The 26,084-nt window shown below is 50.9% G+C and overlaps 1 protein-coding gene across 2 annotated transcripts in view; it reads left to right on the top strand.

Moving 5' to 3' along the window:
* Positions 1-1,175: 1,175 nt before the first annotated feature.
* ANKS6 (ankyrin repeat and sterile alpha motif domain containing 6) overlaps positions 1,176-26,084 on the top strand; it is a gene marked incomplete at its 5' end in the record, with an annotated part of 44,467 nt that continues 19,558 nt past the window's right edge. For both annotated transcript variants that reach the window (XR_013994384.1, XM_081065279.1), the window contains 11 exons: positions 1,176-1,528; positions 8,311-8,813; positions 12,518-12,562; positions 13,252-13,456; positions 14,430-14,536; positions 16,285-16,433; positions 17,719-17,917; positions 18,859-18,908; positions 21,809-22,012; positions 23,104-23,257; positions 25,219-25,388. Coding sequence is in view for 1 of the 2 variants with exons in the window: in XM_081065279.1 (XP_080921405.1) it covers positions 1,176-1,528; positions 8,311-8,813; positions 12,518-12,562; positions 13,252-13,456; positions 14,430-14,536; positions 16,285-16,433; positions 17,719-17,917; positions 18,859-18,908; positions 21,809-22,012; positions 23,104-23,257; positions 25,219-25,388 (2,139 nt within the window). The remainder of the gene's footprint in view (positions 1,529-8,310; positions 8,814-12,517; positions 12,563-13,251; positions 13,457-14,429; positions 14,537-16,284; positions 16,434-17,718; positions 17,918-18,858; positions 18,909-21,808; positions 22,013-23,103; positions 23,258-25,218; positions 25,389-26,084) is intronic.

The raw sequence follows: 26,084 nt of genomic DNA, 5'->3' as shown, positions 1-26,084 counted from the left end.
CAGCTTCCGTTGCTTCCTCTGTAAATTGGGCATGATCATGCCGCGGCTGACAGGATGGCTCTGAGGGTGAAACAGTGGGTCTCAAGCTTTAGTTTGCATCAGAATCACCTGGAGGGCTTCTTAAAAGACACATGGCAGGACGCCATACTTAGTTTGTAATTCAGTAGGTCTGGGGTGAAGTCACAAAGTGCATTTGTAGCAATGCCCCCGATGGTAGCTGATTCTAGAACCACTGGTGAAGAGAGAGAAGGTACAGAGGGCGCTTGTAGCCCTAACGGCCCGGCCCAGGTAAGGACTGGCACTAAGGGCCCCACAGGACGTCCTGGGGAGACAGAGTAGACACACCCTTTCCCTAATTCAGTCAACAACTATGTAGGAAGCGTCGCTGGCCAGGTTGGTGCGATGGTGGACCTCAGACCCGGGCCGAGACGTCCGGCGGTCGCAGCAGCAGGAAGGCTGGGCAGCCAGTCCGCCCTCCGTACAAGAGAGGAAGTCTCCGCAGCCGCGGAAAGGGACACAAGCGGCCGCGAAGAAGGCAAAGGTAAGCCCGCGAGCCGAGCCCTAGACGCTGCTCCGAGCTTCCCGGACCCTGCGGTCCCTTATCAACCCGCGATGCGGCGGTGGAGGCGCCAACTCGCCCCAAGCGCGCGCCCGGCACACAGTAGGCGCCCCGCCCCGCCCCCGCGCGCGCCCGGCACACAGTAGGCGCCCCGCCCCGCCCCCGCGCGCGCCCGGCACACAGTAGGCGCCCCGCCCCGCCCCGCCCCCGCGCGCGCCCGGCACACAGTAGGCGCCCCGCCCCGCCCCGCCCCCGCGCGCGCCCGGCACACAGTAGGCGCCGCGCCCCGCCCCCGCGCGCGCCCGGCACACAGTAGGCGCGCCGCCCCGCCCCCGCGCGCGCCCGGCACACAGTAGGCGCCCCGCCCCGCCCCGCCCCCGCGCGCGCCCGGCACACAGTAGGCGCCGCGCCCCGCCCCCGCGCGCGCCCGGCACACAGTAGGCGCGCCGCCCCGCCCCCGCGCGCGCCCGGCACACAGTAGGCACCCCGCCCCGCCCCCGCGCGCGCCCGGCACACAGTAGGCAGGCGAGCCGGCCGAAGGAGGCGCCAGCGCGCTGTATCCGGGGGCGGAGTCAGCGACGCCGGCGGGGCCGACGGGCGCGGGCCGCGGGCCGCGATGGGCGAGGGCGGCCTGCCCCCGGCCTTCCAGCTGCTGTTGCGCGCCTGTGACCAGGGCGACACGGAGACGGCGCGGCGGCTGCTGGAGCCGGGGGCAGCGGAACCGGCGGAGCGCGGCGCGGAGCCCGAGGCGGGCGCGGAGACGGCGGGGGCCGAGGCGGCCGGGCCCGGGGCGGCCGCGGCGGCCGGAGCGCCGGTGCCTGTGGACTGTTCGGACGAGGCGGGCAACACGGCGCTGCAGTTCGCCGCGGCCGGGGGCCACGAGCCGCTCGTACGCTTCCTGCTGCGCCGCGGCGCTTCGGTCAACAGCCGCAACCACTACGGCTGGAGCGCGCTCATGCAGACGGCCAGGTGAGGGGGGGGCGCCGGGGGGGCGGGTGTCCCCCGGTCCCGGCTCCGGCGGCCCCCGCAGCCCCGGACGGGAAAGGGTCAAGGACTCCTGGGAGAGAGAGAGAGTAGGAATGGTCAACTTTGAGCAGCTTTGGGATGCAACGAGAAGTGGAAGCGCTTTTTGCTAACATAAAACCAGAATCTTAGGAACACTGGCCTTTCAAAACAATCTGGACACTGCGAGTAGACGCTTAAGTCTCAGAATCATAGAGGTGTTCATTCATTCCTTTTTTGCAACAAGGGTTTCCTAAGAACCCACCTACCCACTCTAGCTTGGTGAGGGGGACACTGCGGGACCAGGTAAAGTCCCCACTGGGAGCAGCTCACATGCCAGTGGGAAGGCCAGACTAGGGAACAGGCTTGATGGGGAAAGTTCAGGAAGCTCTGGGAATAGCAGACCTAGTTTGGGGAGGTGGAGGAAGGTTTCTGGTAGGCATGATGTATATATATTCAAGTGGAGACCTGAGGATGCCTAAAATTTAACCAGGACAGAAGAAGTGGGGTGGCAGCCAGGTGATAGGAGGCCCATGCAAAGGTTTGGAAGTAAAAGTGAACATAAGGCATTGGTAGGACTGTTAGAAAGATGTTGTGAGTGGGAGGGGGTCTGGGAGTCGTGGGAGATGAGCTCTCCCCGGAGAGGAAGAGGCAGATGCTAGGCAGAAGGGCTGAGAAAGGTGAGCTTATCCTAAGGGCACTGGCAGTGATGGAAGTTTCTAGGCAGAGTGAGTTGCAGAATCAGATTGTTTGGGAAAGATCACTTTCACTGCAGTGTGAGGATGGATTGAAAGGGTGGGCTAGAGTTAGAAAGACTGGTTAGGAAGGGATTGCAGCAGTCTAGAAAGACTAAATAGTTGTTATGGTGGCTTGGACCAGAGCAGAGACAGCGAAGAGATGAGTTTGACATGTACGGGCATACCTCAGCGACATTGTGGGTTTGGTTCCAGAGTCTCGCGATAAAGCGAGTCACAATCTTTTTGCTGGTGGAAGGTCTTGCCTTCAATTTGTAAAAAAAAAAAACAAAAAAAACCACCCCAAAAAAACCTTCAACACTGTGAAGCACAATAAGACGAGGTAGGTATGCCTATACTCAGGCAGCAGGATGAAAAGACTTGAAACTCTGGTGTAAAGAAACTGGTACACAGTGAATTCTCTCAACCATCTACTTAGGTCCCACCCACCCCTCAGTTTCTTGCAAATATTCTCCAAGGAGGGAATGCAAGTCATCTGTTAATTGTAGCGCATATTGCCAATTGTAGCAGATATTTGCTTTCCATACTGGTGTATTAGTTTCCTATGGCTGCTGTAACAACTTACCACAAAGCCAGCAGGAATCGCATCACTCCGACCCCTGCTTCTGTCCTCATATCTTCTGACTCTTCTGCCTCCCCTCTTCCGCATTTAAAGGACCCCTGTGATTCCATTGGGCCCCCTGGATAATGTAGGATACTGTCCCTTATCTCAAGGTCAGCTGATTAGCAGCCTTAATGATGAATAATTCTATCTGCAACCTTAATTTCCCCTTTGCCATGAAACCTAACATAGATTCTGGGGATTATGAATGATATGGACATCTTTGGGACCCCATTATTCTGCCTGCCACAGCACTTGCACCAGTTTACCCTCCCAGCTGCAGTGTGTGTGAGTGCTTGTATTTCTACAGGCTTACCAACAGAGTATGTTACCAAACTTTTGGATTTTTGTGTCTGATGGTTGAAAAATCTTAGTGTAGCTGTGATTTGCATTTGTTAAATTGTGAGTGAAGTAAAGCATCTTTCCATATGTATGAGCCATTTGTTTTTTCTAAAAGGCATTGAATACACAACGTTCTTAACCACAGTGGTCTCATTGTGACCCGACAATGTTTTATTTCTCTGGGTTCTTTTCCAAGTGTTACACAGTTGTTCTAATCTAATTTAATTTGTATTGTTGGAATAATTTTATTCTGTATTATTTTCAAACATACCGTTTTCAACTGCTCTGTGTATTCCGTTCCTGGGATGGTACTGTAGTTTGCGTAACCATTCTCCAGCCCTTAGGCATTTATTTCTATTGGTCTATAAACACACTTTGAAAAACGCATCCCATTTAGGGAATGCATGCCTATTCACATGGATAGTGTTTTATGCTCTTACCAGCGGGTTGGGACCCTTTGTCTTAAGACATCTGATTTTTTGCCCAGAGCAGTGTGAGGTGATGATAAAGCCTTTTCGGCTGTCAACCTTTCTTCTGAGGTTCCGTCTCTCTTAATGGCCCCATCACATTCTTCCAAGCTTTAGAATACCAGGTTAAATCCTCCGCCTTGGTACCTGTCTGTGCCATGACCGAGTCTCATCTGTCTCTGCCATCCCCTCCCTTGAGTCTGCACCCTCTCTCCTTCCCCTCTGCTTTAGTCCATACCACACCTTTGTAGTGGCCTTCCACTGCTCTCTCTTCCACCAGCTGTGCCCTCCCTAATCCTCTGCAGAGCTTACAGATCCTCCTGAAATGAATGGCTGTGCCTCTCCTGTGAATTTGGGCCAAGATGATTTCATCCAGGCTTTCTGTGTGTCTCCCGGCATTGGTTTTGTTTTTGTTGTTTTAGTTATTGTGCATTTACTGTATGCCAAGAATATGATCTCCATTTTACAAATGAGAATCTGAGATTACAAAATTTCCTTGTGAGCATACAGCTAGCCAGCAGATTTGGGGAGTCTGACTGCAGAGCCCTGGCCATAACCACATACGGGAATTCCCTTCTGCCCCAGGGGAGCCCTCCTCTCTCTCCCAGCTTAGCTTCTTCTGGGAAGCCTGCCATGATATTTCCCTGTTTTTTGGTCTCTCTGCACTGGGAAGGCCTCTGCAGTAAGTGCCTGCTAGCCCACATGATAGCCGCTTCCCTTCCTCAGTGACACTCAAACCTGGCTGCACATCAGGATAGCAGGGATGCGCTTTCATATCAGATTCTTGAGTTCTCTTGTGTTCGTGATTCAGAAGACCTGGTGGGGAGGGAGGGATGGAGGGGGAGGGACTCTGCCTAAGAAGAGGCTCTCCAGCGATTCTGGGAGCCACTGATTGCGCCTCATCTCTAACTCCCACCCAGTGCACAGGGGTCCCTTAGCCCCTGAGGCCCTTGCTGAGCCAGGTTTGTGACTGCAGCACTTGGCAGTGCTTTCAGGGTGTCTCAGAGACCCCTGGTCGCCAAGTTTTGCTATTAACCAAGTGCTGCAGGATGGTCAAAGTCACCTTATTAATTTCATGTAATTAATTTCTGTTAATCCCCTGGAGCAGGAGACTCAGAAGAATTAACCTGAACTCTGTTAACTAATAAAATCTTTAGAGAATTTTCCTTCTTCACAACTCGGTACTGTTTGCTGAAATTGGTGGTCCAAGTGTGATGACTTTGTCTCTTGCACATCGAGAGGCTCTGGATTAATTCCATTCCTCTTTATTCTTCCGTTTATCTTATAGGTGCTGTTTTGGGAGCTGTGACGTACCTTCTTATTTATTCCTATGAGAATACGGTAGAATGTGACAATCCTGTGAGGATTAGAATTGACTCTCGACTTTTAGCTGAGTCAAGACAGAGCCTGGTACTTTCAAATGTATTGTCCCTCAGTTGGCAGTCCCGACCATCTGTATTCAGATTCCACCTCTGTCCATGTTGGGTAGTGTTGAGTGTCTTCTGCCTCATCTGTATGTGGGCTAATACGTATGGAGACTTCCTGAAGGACATACAGTCTGTCTGTCCCTCGGATCAGGACGGGCTGGTGCATAGCTGTCTGCCGACATGTGCCAGTTTGTGCTCTTCCTCCCTGAATCTAGATACGCCTCAGAGTGTCTCAAGACTTTGCTCCCGGCAGCCACCACTTTTGGTGGAAGAGAACATCTATTCGTCATCCCAGCTCTTTGTTCCAAAGCTTTTCGTTGGATCAGACCCTGATCATCTGAGATCCTGTGCCTGGACTGCAGTTTGGTCTCTTGGAGGATGTTTTACTATAGTATCAGAAAGAGTTACATGCATGTTTTTCCCCTCTTCTTAAACCTTTACCGAGCACTTTGTGCCAAGCACTGTGCTAAGTGCTTTAAATGAATTAACTCATTCAATCCACACAAAACCTTAGGAAGTAGATTCTACTGCCATCCTCGTTTTATAGATGAGGCATTGAGGTTCAGAGAAGTTAAATAACTTGCCCAAGGCCACACAGCTAGTAAGCTCCCAGGCAGATGGCTCCAGAGCCTGTGCTCCCAGCCATAAATCCTATATGTGACCATTTTCTGCTTGGTGTTGGCCACCCGGAAGCTACTTGCCAAATTTACCTTTACCTGCCAAAAGGACGGGTTGCATGGTGTTGGCTTTGATCTGACATCATCTTTGGCCTTTTTACTTTCCTCCTCCTGCCCTTCATTTCTCTGCCTCCCAGGGCTTTGAGTGGTGGCAGTATATGCCAGGTCTTGAAACACAGGTGTTAATTGCAGAAATTTAATTGGCAGTCATAACAGCTGTTCAGAAAGCCCCAGCTTCCCCGTCTTCAGTAATTACCTATGAGAAACTTGGCATCCACAAAATTATCTCAGCCTTCGCTAAATCCTTTTATATTTTCAACCTAACTGAATAATCTCTTGGGCTACCCATGAGTTCGAAAAGCATTCTAAATGTCAGCATTTCTGCTGAAATTCAGCCTTTTTCTTCCTCCGTCAAAATGTTTTATACCAGAAGAGTGGGGTTTGCTATTTTAGGGTCCAAGCTCAAGTTTTGACTCTGTCACTTTCGAATTTATGGATTATTGCTTTCCATTCTAATTTTGATTTTCTCATCTGTGAAATGGGTGGTTTATCTCAGAGCTTATTAAGATCAAATAAGATAAAAATGTGATAGTACCTTGTAATCTGCTGTTAGGAATTATACTAGATTTTATCTCTTGCTTGGTGACTAAATAGCATAATCTTTTAAAATTCTCTACTCCAGTGGAGGATATTCCAGTTCTTCAGTCATTTCCATTGCCCATCTCTGGACCGTCCTCTACTTGGTTATGCCAATCATTCATTCATTTACTCACTCATTTGACAAAATGTACTGAGCTCCACTCTGTGTCAGCCCCCCAGTCCTGCTGTGGAGAGTCTAATCATTGGTGAGTATAGGTGAGCCTGGCCTGAGGGTCCTGTGTGGGAGTTGGGACGAGATGAGGTTGACAGATTTGGCAGGCCTTCGGGCAGTGGGAAGGGGCCGTCAGATTTATGGGTTGGGAATATCATTTTAGGTTTGGGGACTGTCATCATGGAGGATGGGCAGGAATGAACAAGACTGGAGACAGGGAGACAGGTTGGGGTTGCAGCTTTCTGCATTTGAGTTTATTTCAGCTTGACTTGCCCTCTCTCTGCTCTTGGAGAGGAGGCAGATAGGCGCAGTCCTCCTATAGCTGGCGGGGGGGCGGTTCACCAAGCTCTCCCTCCACGGGCTGCGCTCTGTAGGCTAAAGTGACCTGTGCTGTTAAGGTTCATATCCCAGAAGGTATTTGTTAAGTTCAAACCAGAGTTCAGCCTTGGCTCTGCCTCCACGGGGAGGAGGGAGGCCCTGGGTTTGGTTGAGCTACAAAACCCGCTTCCGGAAAGGAGGGGTGCACAACAAGAGATTGCAAAGCTGCCTCCCAAGATGTAGACGTTACGCAGCCATCATGGCCTTGTAACGCCTGGCACAAGCAGCCCTTGTCATTCTTTCCTTGTTGGTCTAGGGCCCCTTCCAGCTCTGACACACACAAGTTGGAGCCCAGAAAGAGTATGCCAACCAAAAATGCTGAAAAAGGAATTTTGTTTGCCCTCTGGAAGCAAAAGAAGGAAGAGATTTTGCTGGCAAGAGGCATCTGTTTTCCTCTTCCTGATATTAGAGAGTTGGTGGGCACATGTTAGTGTCGTGTCCCAGCAGGACCATAGCTCAAGCTTCATTGAGGGGGGGTCTGGCCCAGGCCCAATTCTCAGCCTGGGACAGCGGACATTCCTGCCAGCAGGTGGCAGCAGACCTCAGGCGAGACTTGAGAGTCCATCTGACCACAGCCACGCCACACCTCTTGGCATAGGGTCTGCTGCCTCATCTCAAAGGACCTCTGTGTGTATGTTTGGGGAGGGGAGGCGTAGACATGAGTCAGACATGGGTCCTGCCCATGTGGAAATCAGCGTAGGCAGAGAGACATTACCAGGCTGCAAAGCAGAGTAAAAAGACCTTTCTGAGACGGGGGAAGCAGTATGGTGTAGGGCACAGAGGGAGGGCAGCAGGATTCAGATAGACCTGGGTTCTGACCCTGACGCAGTTCCTTACCAGCTGGGTAACCTTGGCATGTTGCATAATGTAAAATGATTACAGTGATATAAGCTACCATTTATGTGGTGCTTCCTTTGGCCAAACACTGTTTTTAGGTGCTTTGTGTATATTACATATTTAGGTATATCAGTTCAATCCTTAACATTCCCTCTCAGTAAATACAGTTATATCCCCACTTTACAGATGAGCAAATGAAGGCACAAAGAAGCTCAAGTTCTTTCTCAAGGTCATGCAGCAAGTGGATGGCAGAGCTGGATTCGAACCTAAGCAGGGCAGTTGTTCCCCTTTGTGGTAGTGCATATGCAGGGCCAGCACAATGCCAGGCATCAGAAGAAGGACTGTTACACGCAGCTCTTAGGACTTAAATAATTAAGGACAAATGAGGATTACGTAAGTGTCTCCTTATCTGTGCTCCATATTTAGTGGCGTTAATTTTCCATCTTCCTGGCAGATTTGGGCATGTGAGTGTGGCACACCTGCTTTTGGATCACGGGGCTGATGTCAATGCCCAGAACCGGCTGGGGGCCAGTGTGCTCACTGTGGCCTCTCGAGGTGGCCACCTGGGCGTGGTGAAGCTGCTTCTGGAAGCTGGTGCCTTTGTGGACCATCACAAGCCCTCAGGCGAGCAGCCGGGGACAGGGGACAGCAGGGACGAGCTGCTGGATATCACAGCCCTGATGGCTGCCATCCAGCATGGGCATGAGGCTGTGGTGCGTCTGCTGCTCGAGTGGGGTGCAGACCCCAACCACGCCGCCCGGACTGTGGGCTGGAGCCCGCTGATGCTGGCAGCGCTCGTCGGAAGGCTTGGCGTGGCCCAGCAGCTGCTGGAGAAGGGGGCCAGCCCTGACCACCTCAGTGTGCTGGAGAAGACGGCCTTCGAGGTTGCACTTGACCGCAAGCACAGGGACCTTGCAGATTACCTGGACCCACTGACCACCGTCAGGCCCAAGACAGGTCAGGCTGCCCCTCCCCAGCCCCACCTCCCACCATGGCTTCACAGAGGACCCCAAATTGGGTTTCAAAGACTCAAGCCATGGATTGCCCAACTGAAGGGCATGCAGAAATCAGAGACCAGCCTGCAGAGCAGTGGGGCTTAGGATGTGCTGTGCGTAAGGATCAGTTGGGAGTACCTGTTACATGTGAGGTTCCTGCCCCCCCAGAGAGAGATTTGGTAGCTCTGGGAAGAGCCGAGAAACCAACATAGCAAAGCCCCTCCTCCCTCACCAGGTGATTCTGAGGCAGGTGTTTCTGGGATTCTTCTAGAACAGGGTCAGCAAACTTCTTTTGTAAAGGACCAGATAATAAATATTTTTGACTTCGTGTGCCATCCAGTCTCTGTCGTAACCGCTTGTTTCTGCTAGAGTGAAAGCAACCATGTAAATGAGTGGGTGTGGCTATGTTCCAGTAAAACTATAATTATAAAAATAGGCAGAAGGTCAGGTTTGGCCCGTGGACTGTACTTTGCCAACTCTGCTCCAGAACAAGCTGCCTGAGCTCATCTGTGATCAGTCCCCAGAGACTAATTCACATAAAATTCAGGCCATGTTTGAGGTTTTTTCCAACACCTATTGATGTGTCCTGCGTCCTTTTTCTTTTTGCCATCTTTCTGGCATTTAAAGGGCTGTCTAAACAACCCTTAACACACCTGCCACAGGACATATTGCATTCCGAAACCTCTAGTTCATCATGAGCAGTAGGACTGTGCAATGCAATGTCACACATAGTGTCAGTACCCATTTTCTGGGATGGGTCTGACTTCAGTGATAATGGCTGAGGCGCCTGCAGGCTGTAGTGACCGGGCGCAGTGGATACGCATCTAGGGCTAAAAGGTGAAAATCTGAAGAAAAGGCCAGCCAGGGACCTTGGATGGGTTGCCTGACTTCACCAAGCTTCCCTTTTGTTGTCCATAAATGGGGGGTGGGAGTAACACCCACCTCGCAGGACTGCTGTGAGGATTAAGTGAGGTCACCCGGCCTATAGGGAGTGTGTGAGAGATGTGGGCAGCTGCCATCCCCCTTGTTATGGTTGTCATATTTGACAGGATTGGGTCATGGCCATGAGTGCAGACTTCCCCATCGAGCAGACCTGGGTTTGAGGCTAGTTCTCTACTTTGTGGCTGGGTAGCCTTGGCTGTGTGTTCATTGTCCTTTCAGGACTTCAGTGTCCTCTGTCACAAAACAGTTGTAATAAAAGCACTTGTAAAATTCTATGAACAATAGTAAGATACTGTTTTTCCCCGAAAATAAGACTTAGCCGGACCGTCAGCTCTAATGCGTCTTTTGGAGAAAAAATATAAGACCGGTCTTATTTTACTACAAGACCAGGTATAGTATAATATAACATAACGTAACATAATATAATATAATACCGGGTCATATTAATTTTTTTGCTCCAAAAGATGCATTACAGCTGATGGTCCGGCTAGGTCTTATTTTCAGGGAAACAGGGTAATGCCTATAAAATGTATATCCAGTGCTTGGCACATAGATAACACTGAGTAAACTCTGAAGCTATTGTAATAGGTTTTTATTGATCATTTGTTTATTCAGTTATTCTACAAACATTTATTGAGTTTCTACTAAGTACCAGGCACTGTTCTCAGTATCTGGGATAAGTCAGTGAGCAAATCAGATCCAATCCCTGCCCTTGAGAACCTTGGTAATAACCAGGAAACAACCTATTAAATAAAGTAGGTTACATAGTACAGAAGATGTTTAAGTGCCACGGGGTGGGGCAAGGTAGAGGGTTTGGAGTGGCAGAGTGGGGGTGATGCAGGCTGCCGTATGAAGTAGGATGGTCTCAGATGGCCTCCTTGAGGAAGTGAGATTTCAGCCAACTGCAGGAGCTGAAGGAGTGTGCCACCCAGGCTCTGGGAAAGAACCTTCAGGTAGGACGGCAGTAAGGACCAAGGCTGTGTTATTAATAAGGACAGGTTATTAAAGAATAATGGCCCCCCACTCTTTTTGTGTGAGATGCCAGGAAATCCATCACACTGGGGCCTTAGAGACCCGCAAGTCTCTCCCTTTACTTAGCTGTAGGACAGGTTGCCCTAGAGGCGAAAACTGTCATTGTGACACCCTCCCTTCCCACAGTGTGGGGTTGGGGCTGGGTCCCCAGAGCTGCTCTGACATCAACGCAAAATCTGGAGCACAGAGTGAGGAAGGGACCAGCCCAGGGTCAGGTGGCATCAGGGGCACAGCTATCCCAGCCTCCTGGGGTCAGGCTAGACTGTTAAGTGATTCATTTGTACCAGATAGTTGCTTAGCAACCAACTCTAAGGCCAGGTGACCGCTCTTTTCTGTCAAAGGGTCTTGGCATGAGAAGGTGCTGGCCCATAGCATATTAGACTCTGAAACACTTACAGGAACACGACATATTTGTTAAAATTAAGATGCAGAATTATTTTGTAATAGTATTTCATAGGCAAAATCAGACCCTTGGTTCTGTGTCTGTACGTCCTTTATGAGCACTGGGGTTAAGTACTTACCCTAACTGGGGTGGGTGCTGGTCACTAACTAGTAAAGATAACAAAAATTGCTGTTTGAATAGGGCTTAACCTTTTCTGAAGCATTTTCCCATCTACATTATGTATCCCTGCATCTGCCATGTGGTCCCCACAGGAGCATATGATCCCCATTTTAGCAATGAGGAGACAGATCACTCTAGAAACATGCACTCGTTCTGACATGCTGACCCCAGACTCAGTGCCCCTTGCACCATTGTTCAGCTTCTTCCCAGCTGCCCAGAGAGGCTGATCTGGACCAGAGATTCAGCCCAGAGCCACAGGTTTCCTCTCCTGCAGCTGCTCCCTCCCCAGAGCTATTCAGAGGCGGCAGGAAGTCCTGCCTTCCACCACCAGCGAGGGGACTGGTCATGAGGACGTCTGCTTTCTGACAGGAGCAGGGCCCCCACTAGCCCAAGTTTAGAGGAAGGTGACAGATGAGCAGATGAGGGACGGGCTGGCATTGGGTGGATGCAGCAAGGCCCAGCTTGGGGAGTGGACAGGGGCACCAGTGTCCTGCACCAGCCCAGCAGCTGGGCTGTGGGTTTCAGCATGAAGTCAGGTGGGCAGTTGCCCACAGGGAGCTGTGTTTGCAGGTCTGGGACAGGGGTGACTCTCAGAATGATATGCAGATTGCTTCTTATTTGGGAAGGAAAGCAAAATTGAACGTTGGCTCCTCTGGAGACCACATCCATGACCTTCCTCTGGGCTTAGCTGCTCAGTGTCTCAGGTCCTCTGCTTTGGAATATCTCATGGTTGTCCATTTAAGAGAAAAGAGTCATTGTTTCTGTTTACATTTTTCACAGGAATTCAGATTGTTCTAAGACTGCTTTTCTATCATATCTAAGAAAGGGCATCCCAAAGTTTGGAATGCCTAAAAACTTGATGAGTATGGGATCAGGAAACGGCCCACTGCTCATTAATGTCATTTTGGCCAAATGACCTCCCCTGATTTTGTCTCTGATGCATTTTTGGACATTCTTTGATAATAACCTTCTAGAAAGGCTGCTGGATTTGTCCATTACTTAGGTTTCTGATTAGATTGTTTTTGAAAAGTAGGTCATTTTAAAAGCTAGGCTGCGTTGTTACACCCTTGTGACTTTCCGGTTACAGTAAACCTTTCGGTACTTAACTTTCAAAATCTTTGTTTACCCAGATGAGGAGAAAAGGCGACCTGATATTTTCCATGCATTGAAAATGGGTAAGTGCTTTAGAAAATCTTTGGATATTTCAAAATTCAGTGCCACACTCTCCCAACCTAATATTTCTGGTCCTCTTCAAGGCCACCCAGAGTATTTGAGAAACAAACAGGCATTTTATTGTTTCCTGACTCTAGTTTCCCCCAGGAAAGTTCTGACGCTGGAGGCTGATCGTTACAAGTATTACGGTACTTTACACACAGATTCCAGCCTGCCCTCCCAGGCTCCTCCGCCTCTCCAGCCAAACCTTGTGGTTAGGTCCTGGCTTTCCCCTACTTCTGAAACACCTGGCTACCCACCTCCCCACTTCAGACTCTTTGTGATGAAGGACTGTTTAGCCTAAAATTTCCTCTTCTGATGCAGACCCCGTGTCCAGGGAGCCCTCTCTGATCCTCAATTCCCAGCCAGACCTGAGCGCTCCTTCTGCATGGTCATGGCCCTCCATCAGACTCCTTCATCTGTCCTCTTACGACATCACGACTTCTCTCTTTTAGTAAAGTTGTCTGTCCCTCATAGATTGAGGGATTTGAGAGTGGAAGCTACCTCCGACTCATCTTTGGAACCCCTATGATGCCCCGCAGCCCGGGGCAGAGGCAGGCTCAGCACGTGTTTGTTATATGAACCCACTGGATATACATGAGCCTGCAGTGCCAGGCCCATGGATCATTAGGGTTCTTGCTTCTGTTTGCAGGAAACTTCCAGCTGGTCAAAGAGATTGCCGATGAAGACCCCAACCACGTGAACCTGGTCAATGGGGACGGGGCGACGCCCCTGATGCTGGCCGCCGTCATGGGGCAGCTGCCTCTGGTGCAGCTGCTGGTGGAGAGGCATGCTGAAATTGACAAGCAGGACAGCGTGCACGGCTGGACGGCTCTCATGCAGGCCACTTACCATGGGTCAGTGCCAGCCCCACTCCCTTTGCGGCGAGGCTGATAGCATGCTCAGGCTGAATGGGCTTCTTGATGGGGGCTTTCTGGTCCTGAGACCCACAGGAAAACCCCAGGGCTCTGAAGACGTTGGGACAGGCACAAAAGATTAAAGCCGCACAGACTCATTCTTTCCCGTGTTCCTGCCCTTCTTTATCTAGCTTTTCTATGACCTCATCACAGAACTTCACCAGGGACCATGAAAAACCAGGCAGCAAAAACGTTTTATGCCGAAACATGTGTTTCTGTAGATTGATTTCGGTTGAACAGAGTGGTTAGTTCGTTTGAGGTTTTCAAATTGATGTGTGAGCAGCTTCCCTAAGTTGTCCCTGTTGGAAATGCACACGAGCCATTCATACCATTAGCTTCTCCGAGACATCCGATGGGGACACTTGCTTTAAACCTCTCCTTCTGAACAAGCATCAGCATGGACAGGTGCTTCTGAATCTCTTGTCTTGTGTCATCCCGTTGCCCTCCTGGAGTCCTCCTCCTTGGGGGAGGCTGACTGAGGCAGGGATCTGCACGCAGTCATGTAGCTGCTGAGGTCTGCTTCCAAATGAGGGGCCCCTTCCGTGCCCTGCTTCAGGTGTCCAGAGCATTTTCCTGCGTCATCTCCAAGCGGTTTGTCTTCTTACTTGACGAGCCTCAGACTCCACATCAAGCACCTGGGCCAGTGCGGAGGTCCTGATCTGGGTGGGGTTCTTGGTGCCCAAGTGGTTTTGAGGCAGAGCCGTCTGTGTTCGTTTTGTTCATGGAAGGAGCACTTAGGCTTTGACCCGGTCGAGAGTAGGGAAGGTGGAGTGAGACGATTGGCAGCTTTCCATGCCCTTCTTACACGCTCAGACACTGGGCACTCTAATTAATATCATATCTTGTTGCCGAGGAGCAAAGCCACACTTTTGCTTTCAGTGGGCCTAATTCTGACTTTTTCTTTCCTCCCCAGGAATAAGGAAATTGTCAAGTATCTGCTGAACCAAGGGGCTGATGTCACGCTTCGTGCAAAAAACGGGTACACGGCCTTTGACCTAGTGATGCTGCTGAGTGATCCTGGTGGGTTGTTTCAGGAAACGGGTTGTAACCCTGCATTGCCTCCTTTCTCTGGCTGGGAAGCCAGATAATCGCCTGTGTTTTAAGCACTTGCTTATTCAAGGGGGAAGCCACTCTCAAGCTCCAAGAGCTCACTATACGGCCCTAGGCAAGTCTGTCCCTTCCCAGCAAAGGCTGAGTTAGGGTACTCCCTGAGACCTCTCCCACCACCAGCTCATCAGGGTCTCCAAGACGGGAAGGCAGAAAGGTGTGTGTCTGCCTTGGCAGTCCACACGAATCCCAGAATGGCATCTGTGCTCTGGAGCCAGAAACTGAGGGGCTCAGGAGTAAACAGAAAAAAGCCCTTTGCCAAGCAGAATGAGAGATGGAGCAGCGACCCCTCAGCTGAATTTTGTAGGTGGAGGCAGCCTGGTGAAGGGCTCTGTGCCCAGGGTGTCGCCCTGACTAGCCCCACCTCTCTTGGTCCCGACTGGTGGCCCCTGCTCCCCTTAGCCCTTCACCGAGTGTGGCAGGCCCTCTTCTGGGAACTGGGGCTTCCAGTGAGCCAGTTCGAGGGGCAGGGTCTATCTGTGTATAATCCTGGAGTTTCAGTCCAGATTCGGGGAGAGGTGGGGAGGCCCTCCTGACCCACAGGCTTTGAGCCCTGCGCCAGATCTCGGCCTGCTGGCCGTGGGGAGAGGACTTTTACCTCCACAGCCCCCCGGCGATTTCCTCCTGCTGCTGCTCTTAGCTATGGGGGTGGCAGGCCATGGTGTCCTTTCTCATCACTAGCCGTGCCACCACTACCCTCTCGCCGCTGCAGGCCCCACACGGCACAGGTACGCTGCTTGGAGAGTGTATGAGGGAAACAAAGCCTGACATCCTCTTGTTGAGGGGAGGTGACCGAGGGAAGGTGCCCGAGACCAGGGGAAAGAGAGTTAAGGCCCTCTGTGCAAGTCCAGTGATTGCACTCACGTGCAGAGCCATTTCCAGGACCCAGGCTGGACGGCACATGCTTTTCTCCGACAAACGCTTCTCTCTCACTGTGTTTCTTCTCCCTTGTTCCCCACCCAGTTCCCCACTCCTTTTCCCCATAAAACAGTCTGTCTCTAGTGGACTTTTTTCCCTACTGGGTTTTTTTAAGTGAAGTTTTTGCCTGAAATTTTCAAAGAAACACATGCTTCTTATTGAACACTTGGGAGAGAAAAAAAAGAAATGGTTGTCAAGAGAAACCATTCACCATGTTAATAGTGTGTAGTAATTTCTTCTCAATCTTGTTTGTTGCTTTTTAAAATAACCTTGTTCAGTTAATAATAACTAATGCTACTTAACCACTCTTAAGCATTTACCATATACCAAGAATTCCCTCAAATCCTCCAGACCCTTTATGTAGTGGGTACTAATGTCACCCCTTTTACAGAGGCACAGAGAGTTTCTCTAATTTACCTGCAATAACATAGCCAGAGAGGGGCAGAGGCATAATTTGAATCTCTGCCCTCTGGCTGCAGAGCCTGTACTCTTTAAAACATACTACCCCTCTGCCTTCCTAGGGGAAGAGGGCTTCTGCTTTTTCTTTCTGATCAAGATTAGTGGATTAAATCCTGCTGGCCTTTTTGCCAGCTTTTGAAGATTAGATGGAGAGGCAGGTGGCTTGATCCTGGAGTAACACAGGCTTGAGTTGAGTTCTAAGGCTGACAGCGGTCATTGTGGACCCACCCCCTAGGGCCCAACAGACATATTTGCAGGTAAAACGCTACCTTTTGTGCCCATAGACACGGAACTTGTTCGACTGCTGGCATCTGTGTGCATGCAGGTGAATAAAGACAAAGGCCGGCCCAGCCACCCGCCACCCCCACCCCACTCGAAGGTCCGCCAGCCCTGGAGTGTCCCAGTGCTGCCCGATGACAAAGGAGGGCTTAAGGTTTGCTGTTTCTTGTCTTAAAGGGCTTCAGACAGGGGTGGTGGGTGGAAGGGTGCCTACTACTTCCTTTTAACCCAGGGCTTTCTTAGGTTGTGGGTAGAAGGCTGGCAGGGATGAGAAGTAAGATGGGGTGAGCAGTAGGGAATGGTGGGGACCGGGGAAAATGGGTGATCCTAACCACTTAGTGCATCAGTGGCTGCTTTACAAGAATGTAGGTCCAGGTTACCAGATACTCCCAATTTTTTCAGGAGAAACTAGAAATTCAGATTTTGATGTGGAAACTCCATTTATAAATGTAGGGAATGTTTTAAAAATCTGCATGCCGTAGTACTGAGCTGGCCAGACTGAACACCTCCCCTCCCAGGCCATCTGTCTGTGGCCTATGCTTTAGTATGTAGAACATCTGCCGATTGCGCCATTCTGGGAATCTCCCTGTGGTCCACAGGCCCCCATCAGCTTCTTCCTGGAAACTCCAAAACCAAGTTCCAGTTGCTTATTTCTCTAACTGCAAGCCTAGTATTTTCCTTTGAATTTCTCATCTCCCCATCCTGCTCTACTTGTTTGAAATCTAACATATTTCCTCCACCCTGACCCCATCCTGTCTGAGGTCCCCGTACCTCCTCAGATCTTCAGACTTAGCATGTCTTTTGCATTGCTGGCTCATTCAAGCCCCCGATTCTTCCTCCCGGTGCTGTCTGCAGAGATCCCTTTGTCCCTGTCCACACTGCTGTCTCTGTAGGCCGAGCCTCCCTTTGTGTTGTGCCAGTAACCTGCAAGCTGTCACGGGATTATGAGGACGTCCTGGGAGGCAGCAGCTGTTCTCTCTCTAGGTGGGGAAGCTATAGGAGCAGATGGCCAGGCCTTGGTGTGGACACCCTGGCACCTCTCACGTTGTCACTGGAATAGGTGGAAAGAGGTTGCAGTGTAGCTGTTAAGATGTCTGGTGTTGCATGTGTCTCTCTGTCTGTCCCCGACTCACTGTGAGACTTTGAGCCAGGGTCACCCCTGTCTGGGTCTTCATTTCTCAGTCTGTGCAATGGATTGATTAGGTGAGGGGTGGCAATTTGGGTTCACTGTTACCTCCTACCTATTCAAAATGGCTCCTAACAGCAGGGTCAGTAAAGCTTTACAGAGCACGAGGGCTTACTGGGAAAGGGTGCTGTGGTTGATGGGTAATGCCTGCCATTGCCCAGGAGAGGAGAGGGTAAGCAAGTGTAAAGTGTAGTCAGGATCCCTGAGCTTGGCGTTCCTGGGGCATGACCTCTGCTCTGCGTTCCCTTGGCAGTCCTGGTGGAACCGAATGTCCAATCGGTTCCGGAAGCTCAAACTGATGCAGACCCTGCCCCGTGGACTGTCCAGCAACCAGCCATTACCTTTCTGTGAGGAGCCGGAACCAGCTCTGGACTCCACAATGAGGGCGCCGCCCCCGGACACGACAAGCCACTCGGGACTCCCTCATGTGGCCCCCACTATGAAAGACAACGGTAAGAGAAAGCTGCACATGCGGCAGAATTTCCAGAATGGTCAATCCTAACTCCTCTGCCCTAGGTCCTTCCTACTTCCCAGGCTGATGTCAGAGGTGCGATGAGGTTGGACTGGAGCAGTGGCTGGTCTGGCAAAGGAGAGACTCAGGCAGGCACACAAATGCTATGAGCCTGGGATAACGGGGGAGCTGGTGGCAGGAGTCCCAGGTTTCTGTCCCACACGCTCTGCTGAGAGACCTAAAGCCACAGATACCCTGTTTCCCTGAAAATAAGACCTAGCCGATCAGTGAGCTCTGATGCATCTTTTGGAGCAAAAATTAATATAGTAAAATACAAGACCCGGTCTTGTATTACAGTAAAATAAGACCGGGTCTTATATTAATTTTTGCTCCAAAAGACGCATTAGAGCTCATGGTCCGGCTAGGTCTTATTTTCGGGGAAACACGGTAGGTGATTCTCCCACCTACCAAATGTGCTTAGTCTGTGGCACTGACAGTGTTCTCAAATAGAACGAGATGCCTCGGGAGAAGAGGGTTAGTGAGCTCCCCGCCACAGGAGCTTTTCCTTAGATTGGATGACTTTGCCAGGGTGCTGAAGGAGATTCCCACAGCGATTGGGAAATTGGTTAGATCAGATCCCTTCTAACAGACTCCCCACACCCAGACCAGCTCCATCGGCACCACTGCTTCAGACAGAGTATTGAGCTGGGTGCACCACTGTCTGACCCAGCACGGCAGTGGTTTATGGAAAAGCTGAAAACACGCTCTGAGATACGTTTGTAATGCTTTCCTTCTATTCAAATATTGAACACCAATTATTATTAAATATTTAATCACCCAGGAGAATTGGTTTACCAGGATGAAGGCCAACCTGGTCACTCATCCTCACGCCATACACTCATGTGGGGGGGTCATTTCAGGAAACTTCCATTTGTCTCTCAGGTCCTGCGAGCACAAGAGGAGAAAAGGAAGATGTGTTATTGACGACCATGGTGAGTGTGGGGCTTTTCTAAAAGTATTTCAGGTCTCTACCGATCATTAGTTGATTGATTAACAAGGAGCGATGTGGGCATTTGTCTTCCTTTGTGATGGAGTTTCTGTCAAAATGTATAACAATGGGTACAGCTCTGGCACCGAGGAGTCAGAATAGGTGCCAGCCCTGAACTGTGGTAAGGCTGTGCTGGTGTTTCGTGGCCAGAGGTAAGCCCTGGTCACATTCTCAGGGGAGGCAGCCCTAAGGATGGGCATTGAAGGGGCAGGAGTTGATGGGCGCCACTAGACTTACCACTTTGGTTATGGACTGCCAGGGGAGAGGAGTCACGGGATTTTCCGGCCTGAGTGAGACCTCAGTTTCCTCATCTATAAGCTAGAGATGTATTAGGACTAGGTTCAGCTGTGAGTAACAGAAAGTCCCCAGATAACAGTAACATAAATAAGATAGCAGCTTATTTCTCTCAAGTAAGTGACGTTCAGGACTGGTACATTGTTCCGTGGAGTTAGGGACCTAGGTTCCGTCTACCTATTGGTCTCCGAGACATGGCTTCTATTACCAAGGTCACCTCTTAGTCCAAGATGGCTGCCAGAGCTCTGGGCATTACTGCCTCATTCTAGCCAGCAAGAAGGATAAGGGAAGAAGAGATGGCGCCATCATGGGTACATGCCAGGTGTCTTGAAAGAATTTTCCTAACTCACCTATCACTTCTGTTTACATCAGATCAGCCAGAATTTAAGTCCCATGGGCACATCACGCTGCTCAGGAGTCTGGGAAATGAAGTCTTTGTTCTACGTGGTTGTAAGCCCAACTTAAGATCAGGGATGTCTAATAAGGAGGATATATAAGGTGGACACTGGGAGACAGCTAGCAGTCTCTGACTTGAGAGATGCTGTCCCTCATGGTTGTGGTTTTTAAATAAGAGTTCAATTACCTGCTTTGTGACCTTGGACGTGTTGCCTCACCTCTCTGGGCTTCCTGTTCCTTTTCTCTGAAAGGAGAGCCTCCTTCTTGGGGTTAGATTCCAGTCCATTTAGCTCTGAGACCCAATGTGGAGGCCGGCCAGGAGAGGGCAGTGTTGGAGAGGAGAAGGAGCAGAGATGGTCCTGGAGGGTGCCCAAGCGGCCCGGGTCCTGACCAGGATCTGCCAGCTCTACTCGGCCCCGCCACGCATGTCGGTGTTTCTACACACTGACTGTGGGAGCTTGTACTGCCGGACATGTGCTAATACTATTAAGTAGTAATTCTTTTCAGTGTGAAGGCAAAAAGGCTGTTACTGAAATTGTAGAAGATGCAGTAGAATATAAAGAAGAAAAATAAAATCACCCTCGATCACACATACAATCATGATTGACATTTTGTGGTATATATCGTTTGAGTATTTTTCCTACCATTTTTTTTGCATCTATGAATATGATATCATGTTATATGTAATAGTATTAGCACAGCATTTACTAAGTCCCAGCCACTATTTGCAGCACTTTACATATATTCCCTCATTGAGTCTCCCTGACAACCGTGCAGAAGACACACTGTTATCTTCCCCATGTTGTGCTGAGCCTGGTCATGACCGTCTTTTCCATGTCACTGAACACTCTTTGGCCACATTGTATCTGAACGCTTCCTTATACAACATTGCATCCTGGCAGTGGGCCTGACTGACACGTGGAGATTGGCTTGGGGAGCTTTGGGGTTTCTAGTTTTTTGTTACAACAGCTCTGCTGAGGGTATGAATGTCATTGCCTTCCAGAAAGTGTGCAGCACTTTGGACTCTGACCCGAAGGAATGATAATGTCCGTTTGTGGTGGGTTTGCAGTTGGGAGTGACCTTAGTCTCCTTCCAGTCCTATCCCCCATTTGCTGGATGAAATTGCTGAAGTCTAGAGGGCCAGCCCTTGTTCACCCACTCTCAGACAAGCTCAGGACAACCAGGGTGGGAACCCAGGATGCCGTCCCTTCTGCCCCGGAGCACTCCCGACCCGCCTCCTCATGCCCTGTAGAGGGCAGCAGAGTGCCCGCCTGCCCCTTGGTAGATGGAGGCTGGCCTGGGCGCCCTGCTGAGTGGGCGTTTGCAGCCATCCTTGCAGGAGATGCCCTGCTTGGAGGCAGGTTTAGCTGTGGGATGCCCTTCCCTGCAAAGCACCATCTGGCACCAAGTTCAGTCTTTTCTTAATTAAAGTTAGTGTGGACTGTTTTAATGCTTTTCCTTGACAATCCACCAGTCTTCATTGCATGGATTTTAAACTGACCCCAAATCACATTTTCAAAATTTAAAATTCAATTACAGTTAAAAATGTCAGCAGTAGGAGGTGTGGCTGGAGAGTAGGATGGGTGTGGTGGGTGGGGAAGGGCGTGTTTGCTGGGCTCACAGCGAGTTAGCCTGGGCCTCCCAGTTCTCATCTCCTGCCTCTTCCTCCTGAAAGCCCCAGCTCTGGGCACACCAATCTGCTTGCAGTTCTGTACACTTGTCCTGCTCGTCTCTCTCCAGGCTTTTCCACATTCTGTTCCCTCTGTCTGCAGTGCCCTTTCCCAGTTCTCACTGGGCCAGCTTGGACTGGCCTTCGGGCTCAGCTCAGGTGCCGTCTCTCCCTGCCGCAAGGGGTACCTCCTCTGTGCTCCCCTACTCCCCAACATCACTTGGCTTCACCTTGGCTCTCCAGCCCTCTTTCCCTGTTCTAATCTTGCCGCTCTGGATGGATCCAGGAGAAACTGGCATCTGGAGCAGAGCACACGTGGGTATTGCTCGCTTGCTGGAAGGAAAGCTGAGAACACCATGTGGGTTTCCGGCTTGGGTGGAGGGATAGATGGTGCTTCTCTGAGAAGCAGGAAATTCCTGGAATCTTCCTCCCAGATCTGGGAGCCCTCTGGAGCCTTTGTCTAACGCACAGCCTGTCTTTTTCAGCTTCGAAATGGAGCCCCCTTCACCAGACTCCCGAGTGACAAGCTGAAGGCAGTCATCCCCCCTTTCTTACCCCCTTCCAGCTTTGAGCTGTGGAGCTCGGACCGGTCCCGGACATGTCACAACGGAAAGGCAGACCCCATGAAGACTGTGCTGCCCCAGAGAGCCAGCAGGGGCCACCCCGTGGGCAGCGGGAACACAGACACCGTAAGTCACCCAGCTGACGTGCTTGGACGCGTCAGTCACCACTCACTGAAATCGTGATGTGTGGCCGGCAGAAGGGCTCTCAGACCCACGGACACAGAGGAGTTAAAGCTTTTCTTTTGTTTTTTAATGAGTGCTACCTTTTGTCTAATGAAAGCCTGTGAAGGAACATAATATGTAAACAGATTACAGTGTCAGAGTGAAGGGAATGAAAGTGGGAGTCCCCATTCTCTGTGCTCTCTGGAAGCCTGAAGCTGAAGGGGACACAGTTTGAAGACCTGATCTAACCTGACCTTCCCTTTAGTAGGTGAGGACACTGGGACCCAGAGAGGGGAATAATTTGCTGAAGATCACCCAGCAAGGAGTGCGCCTGGGACCAAAAATCAGATTCTTGGCTGTTAGATTCCACACTACATAGTTGCTCAGGTCCATGACCAAGCGCCAGCACTGGGAGGCAGCTGTGCACACGACTGATGTTTCCTTGTCCCCAGAAGCAGGGTGACGTCTGTCCCCTGGGCCACACTGGCCCTCGGTGTCTGTGTAACATACTAAGGTACCCTTCTTGTGAGAGGTTATCTCCGTATGTGTAGACTGTGCACATGAGGATACGGAAAATGGGCAAAGCAAAGACAAGGATTTTGGGCTGACCCGCCACAGTGTGCTGAGTGATTGGAGCAGCCCAGGGCCTCCACGGCTGCTGTAAACCGGGGCTGAGCCCTGTGCTTGCAGCTGCCTCCCTGGGCTGACGTAGTACCAGATCTCTAGAGGGAGACCAAGAGCCTGGCCTCAGATGCTCCGAATGGGCAGTGTGGGTTTGCATTCGGTCCACAACAGGGGAGGAGTTGAGTGCTGGTGAAAGCAGGGTGCCCTGAGGGGAGGATGTCACAGGGGGGTCAGCCTGAGCTGAATGGTCAGGTTGTCAGCAGCTAGAAGTGAACTTCCATCCCCTAGTGGCCTGCCAGCAGGCTGAGCTCCCGGCAAGGACGTGCCGGCTGGAGTGGGCTGGCTGAATTCCAGGCCCTCCCCTCCGTGGCTCTGTGTGTCCAGAGGAAGCAACAGCAAACCCTAACCATGACATTCACCTATTCTTGCAGACTCCCGTCAGGCCAGTTAAATTTCCGTCTCTCTCAAGAAGTGCGGCCTCTCCTACCAATTCTGGAAACTTCAACCATTCACCTCATTCCTCAGGTGGCTCCAGTGGGGTAGGGGGCGTGAGCAGGCACGGCGGAGAGCTGCATAACCGCTCAGGTGGGTACCCGGGCGGGGCCACTCGGGAGGTGGGCAGGTCCCTGGGCGCTGAGGATGTAACCTCAGCACGGGGGTCCGTGCTCGCTCTGCAGGTAGCCCCCGAAACAGCTGCACACGCTGGGTCTTCTCGATGTGGCCAAAGGATTTTTCAGTGAATTCACAGTTCGGAGTTTCCTTTATGTATATTTCTTGGGGGAAAGGGGAGTGGAGAAAGAGGAAATAAAGTCCAAAATGCTTTATATTGTTGGAAATTTTATAAGAAATTAGAAGAAATGCATGGTGTTTAAAATCCTTGAAGGTTAAACCTTAGCTTCTCATCCTGCCGTTTCATTGAACAAATGAGGAAACTGAAGATCAGAGTGGGCAAGAGATTTGCTCAGGGACACAGAGCAAGTTGGTGACAATTAGGAGTCAAACCCAAGTGCCCACAGTTATTTTGAGCTTCCAGCACACTTTCTTGTCCTCCCCGAGGGTATTCAGGATGAACCAAAACCAGCTTTGCAGGAAGGTTACCCCTGCTTTATGCCGTTACAGAAGAAGTGCATGCTTCTTGTGGAAAAGCTTTTAAGAGCAGATAAACCAAAAAGATGATGATGATGATAGTAGTAGTAGTAGTAATAGTAGTAGTAGTAGTAATAAAAATAATAAGAAAGGTACAGTCTCACCCACTAAAGATCGCTAACATTTTGGTGCATATCTTTACAAAGTACTTTTATGCATATTGTATTTATGAAAGTGGAATAAGAATTTATTGAGCACTTAGTATGCGTCAGGCATGATACCAAGCCTTTTAAATGGATCATCCCCCAACAACCTGCAAAGGTATCATCTCCATTTTACAGATGAGAGAATGGGCTCAGTCAGCCAAGGTCACTCAGCTGTGAATTCGCAGAGGCAGGACCTGAACCCAGGCAGGCTGACATCAGAGCATAGAATGCTCTGTAACGTTTTTCTCTTTGCACATATCACCATATTGTGAACACCTTATTATGTCTATAAACCTGTATCTATAGCAACTTTTAAATAACCAAACAGTCTTCCATTCACTCACACAAGTGTGTGAGATATCACACTTTTATATAACCACTTCCCTCTTGTTGAACACTGGGGCTGTTCTAGATTTTTGCTTCTGTAGATAACCATGCTAAGTAATGCCTTCACACTTCTGTCTTTGCATACTCAGTTATTTGCTTAACATAAGTACCCCAAATCAGAGTGGTGAGGCCAGTGGGTTTGCCTGTTTTCAAGGCTTTTAGTACGTTTTGCCTTCCAGAATGGTACCGTTTATACATGTAAAATATTGACAGCAGTGCCAGCGCCTAGTAAATGCTCTGTAAGTGTTAGTTATCAGTGTTCTCCTTCTAGCTCCCTCCCTAGGCCTGGGTATTAGCACTTTCCTGTTTTCTTTCATAATAATTCAAGGTTGTTAGTAGATTTGGGGAACCTGGGAGAGCGAACTTGGCAATCAGGGTTCAATCAGGGAAGCTGACATCTCTGAGTATTATGCAAGAGGAAGTTACTGCACAACTGCGGGAGTTGGGGATGTAAAGCTCGGAAAGGGGGAGCTGGAGGGCAAGGGGGGAGCCCTGGCATGGCTGGATGGCCGAAGGTGCTGCAGGGGGTCTGCAGTGGGAATCCGGGGCTGGGGGCAGGCATCTGTGGCTGATAGAGGCTGGCCGAGCTGGCTGTGGTGCGGGGGAAAAGCAAGGACAAGCTAATCTTGCCTACACTGCATTTTACACTCTTAACTGTGACACCTTCATCGCCTGATGGCCACTGCGTCACGGCCGCCTTCCACTTCTCATGCAGAGTCCTCCTGTGGTCAGCCCTGACCCAGAGCCACACAGGGAGGGCGTCTGGGAAACGTGGTTCTGGCTCAGCGCCGTCGGCACACGAAGCCAATGCACCCATGTTGCATTATGCTGGACCTGTGGCGGTCATTCCTATTCCTGTTTCCCCAGGTGGCAGCATAGACAGTGTCCTGTCCCAGATCGCTGCCCAGAGGAAAAAAGCAGCCGGACTCTCTGAGCAGAAGCCCAGCCATCAGTCGAGTCCTGTTGGGCCAGCGCCCGGGTCCAGCCCGTCCGAGCTCCCGGTCTCCCCTGCAGGCGGTTGCGGTCCGGGTGGCAAGGTGCTTGTTCCGTTTCCATCTTCCCATGTTAACTCTCATAGATTCTGACCTAACATGGCCCACATGCTGGGGAACGTGGGTGGTGCCACAGTTCTGGGACAGGACTAAAGACAGGCCCCTTCCAGAGGCCACTCCTGGGCTATCTGAGATGGGCTGGGGCAGTTGCTGAGGTTACACCCTGTGCCCTCGCTCGTGTTCACCTCCCACCTGATCTCCAGGGCACCAGCGGATTCCTCATCCAGACTCAGGTTGCACGTTTTTGCTCATTGATTCGAGCAAAAGAGTTCAGAGTAGGGGTTCAGGACCAGAGTGCCGGGATTCAAATCTCAGCCCCATACCTCAGCATGTAGGATGGGCCTGGCCCCTGGAAAGCCTGCGTAGGTGTCCGCTGTGCGCGTTGCCATTAGTAGCACCACTTACGAATTCATTGTGCACGTCTTTGGCGCATCTGCTCTGGGCTGGGTCCTGCTAGCACTGAGGGTCCCAAAGTCAACAGGGGCTTTGGTGACCACTGTCAGGGTGTCACTACAGACACAAGCAGTCTCCCCTCACTGTGCTAGAGGCTGTCATGGAGAAGGGAGGATGCCCTGCCCAGCTTGAGAGTGTCAGTGACGTCTAATGGCGACCTGAAGGATGAAGAGCCAGATGGAAGGGGCAGGGCTGGGGCAGGGTGAGAGACTGTTCCAGGGGGAGGGG

Source organism: Rhinolophus hipposideros, assembly GCF_964194185.1.
Source record: "Rhinolophus hipposideros genome assembly, chromosome: 11".
NCBI lineage: Eukaryota > Metazoa > Chordata > Mammalia > Chiroptera > Rhinolophidae > Rhinolophus > Rhinolophus hipposideros.
Note: the sequence above shows the minus strand (reverse complement) of the source record. Positions and strands in the feature narration are given on the sequence as shown.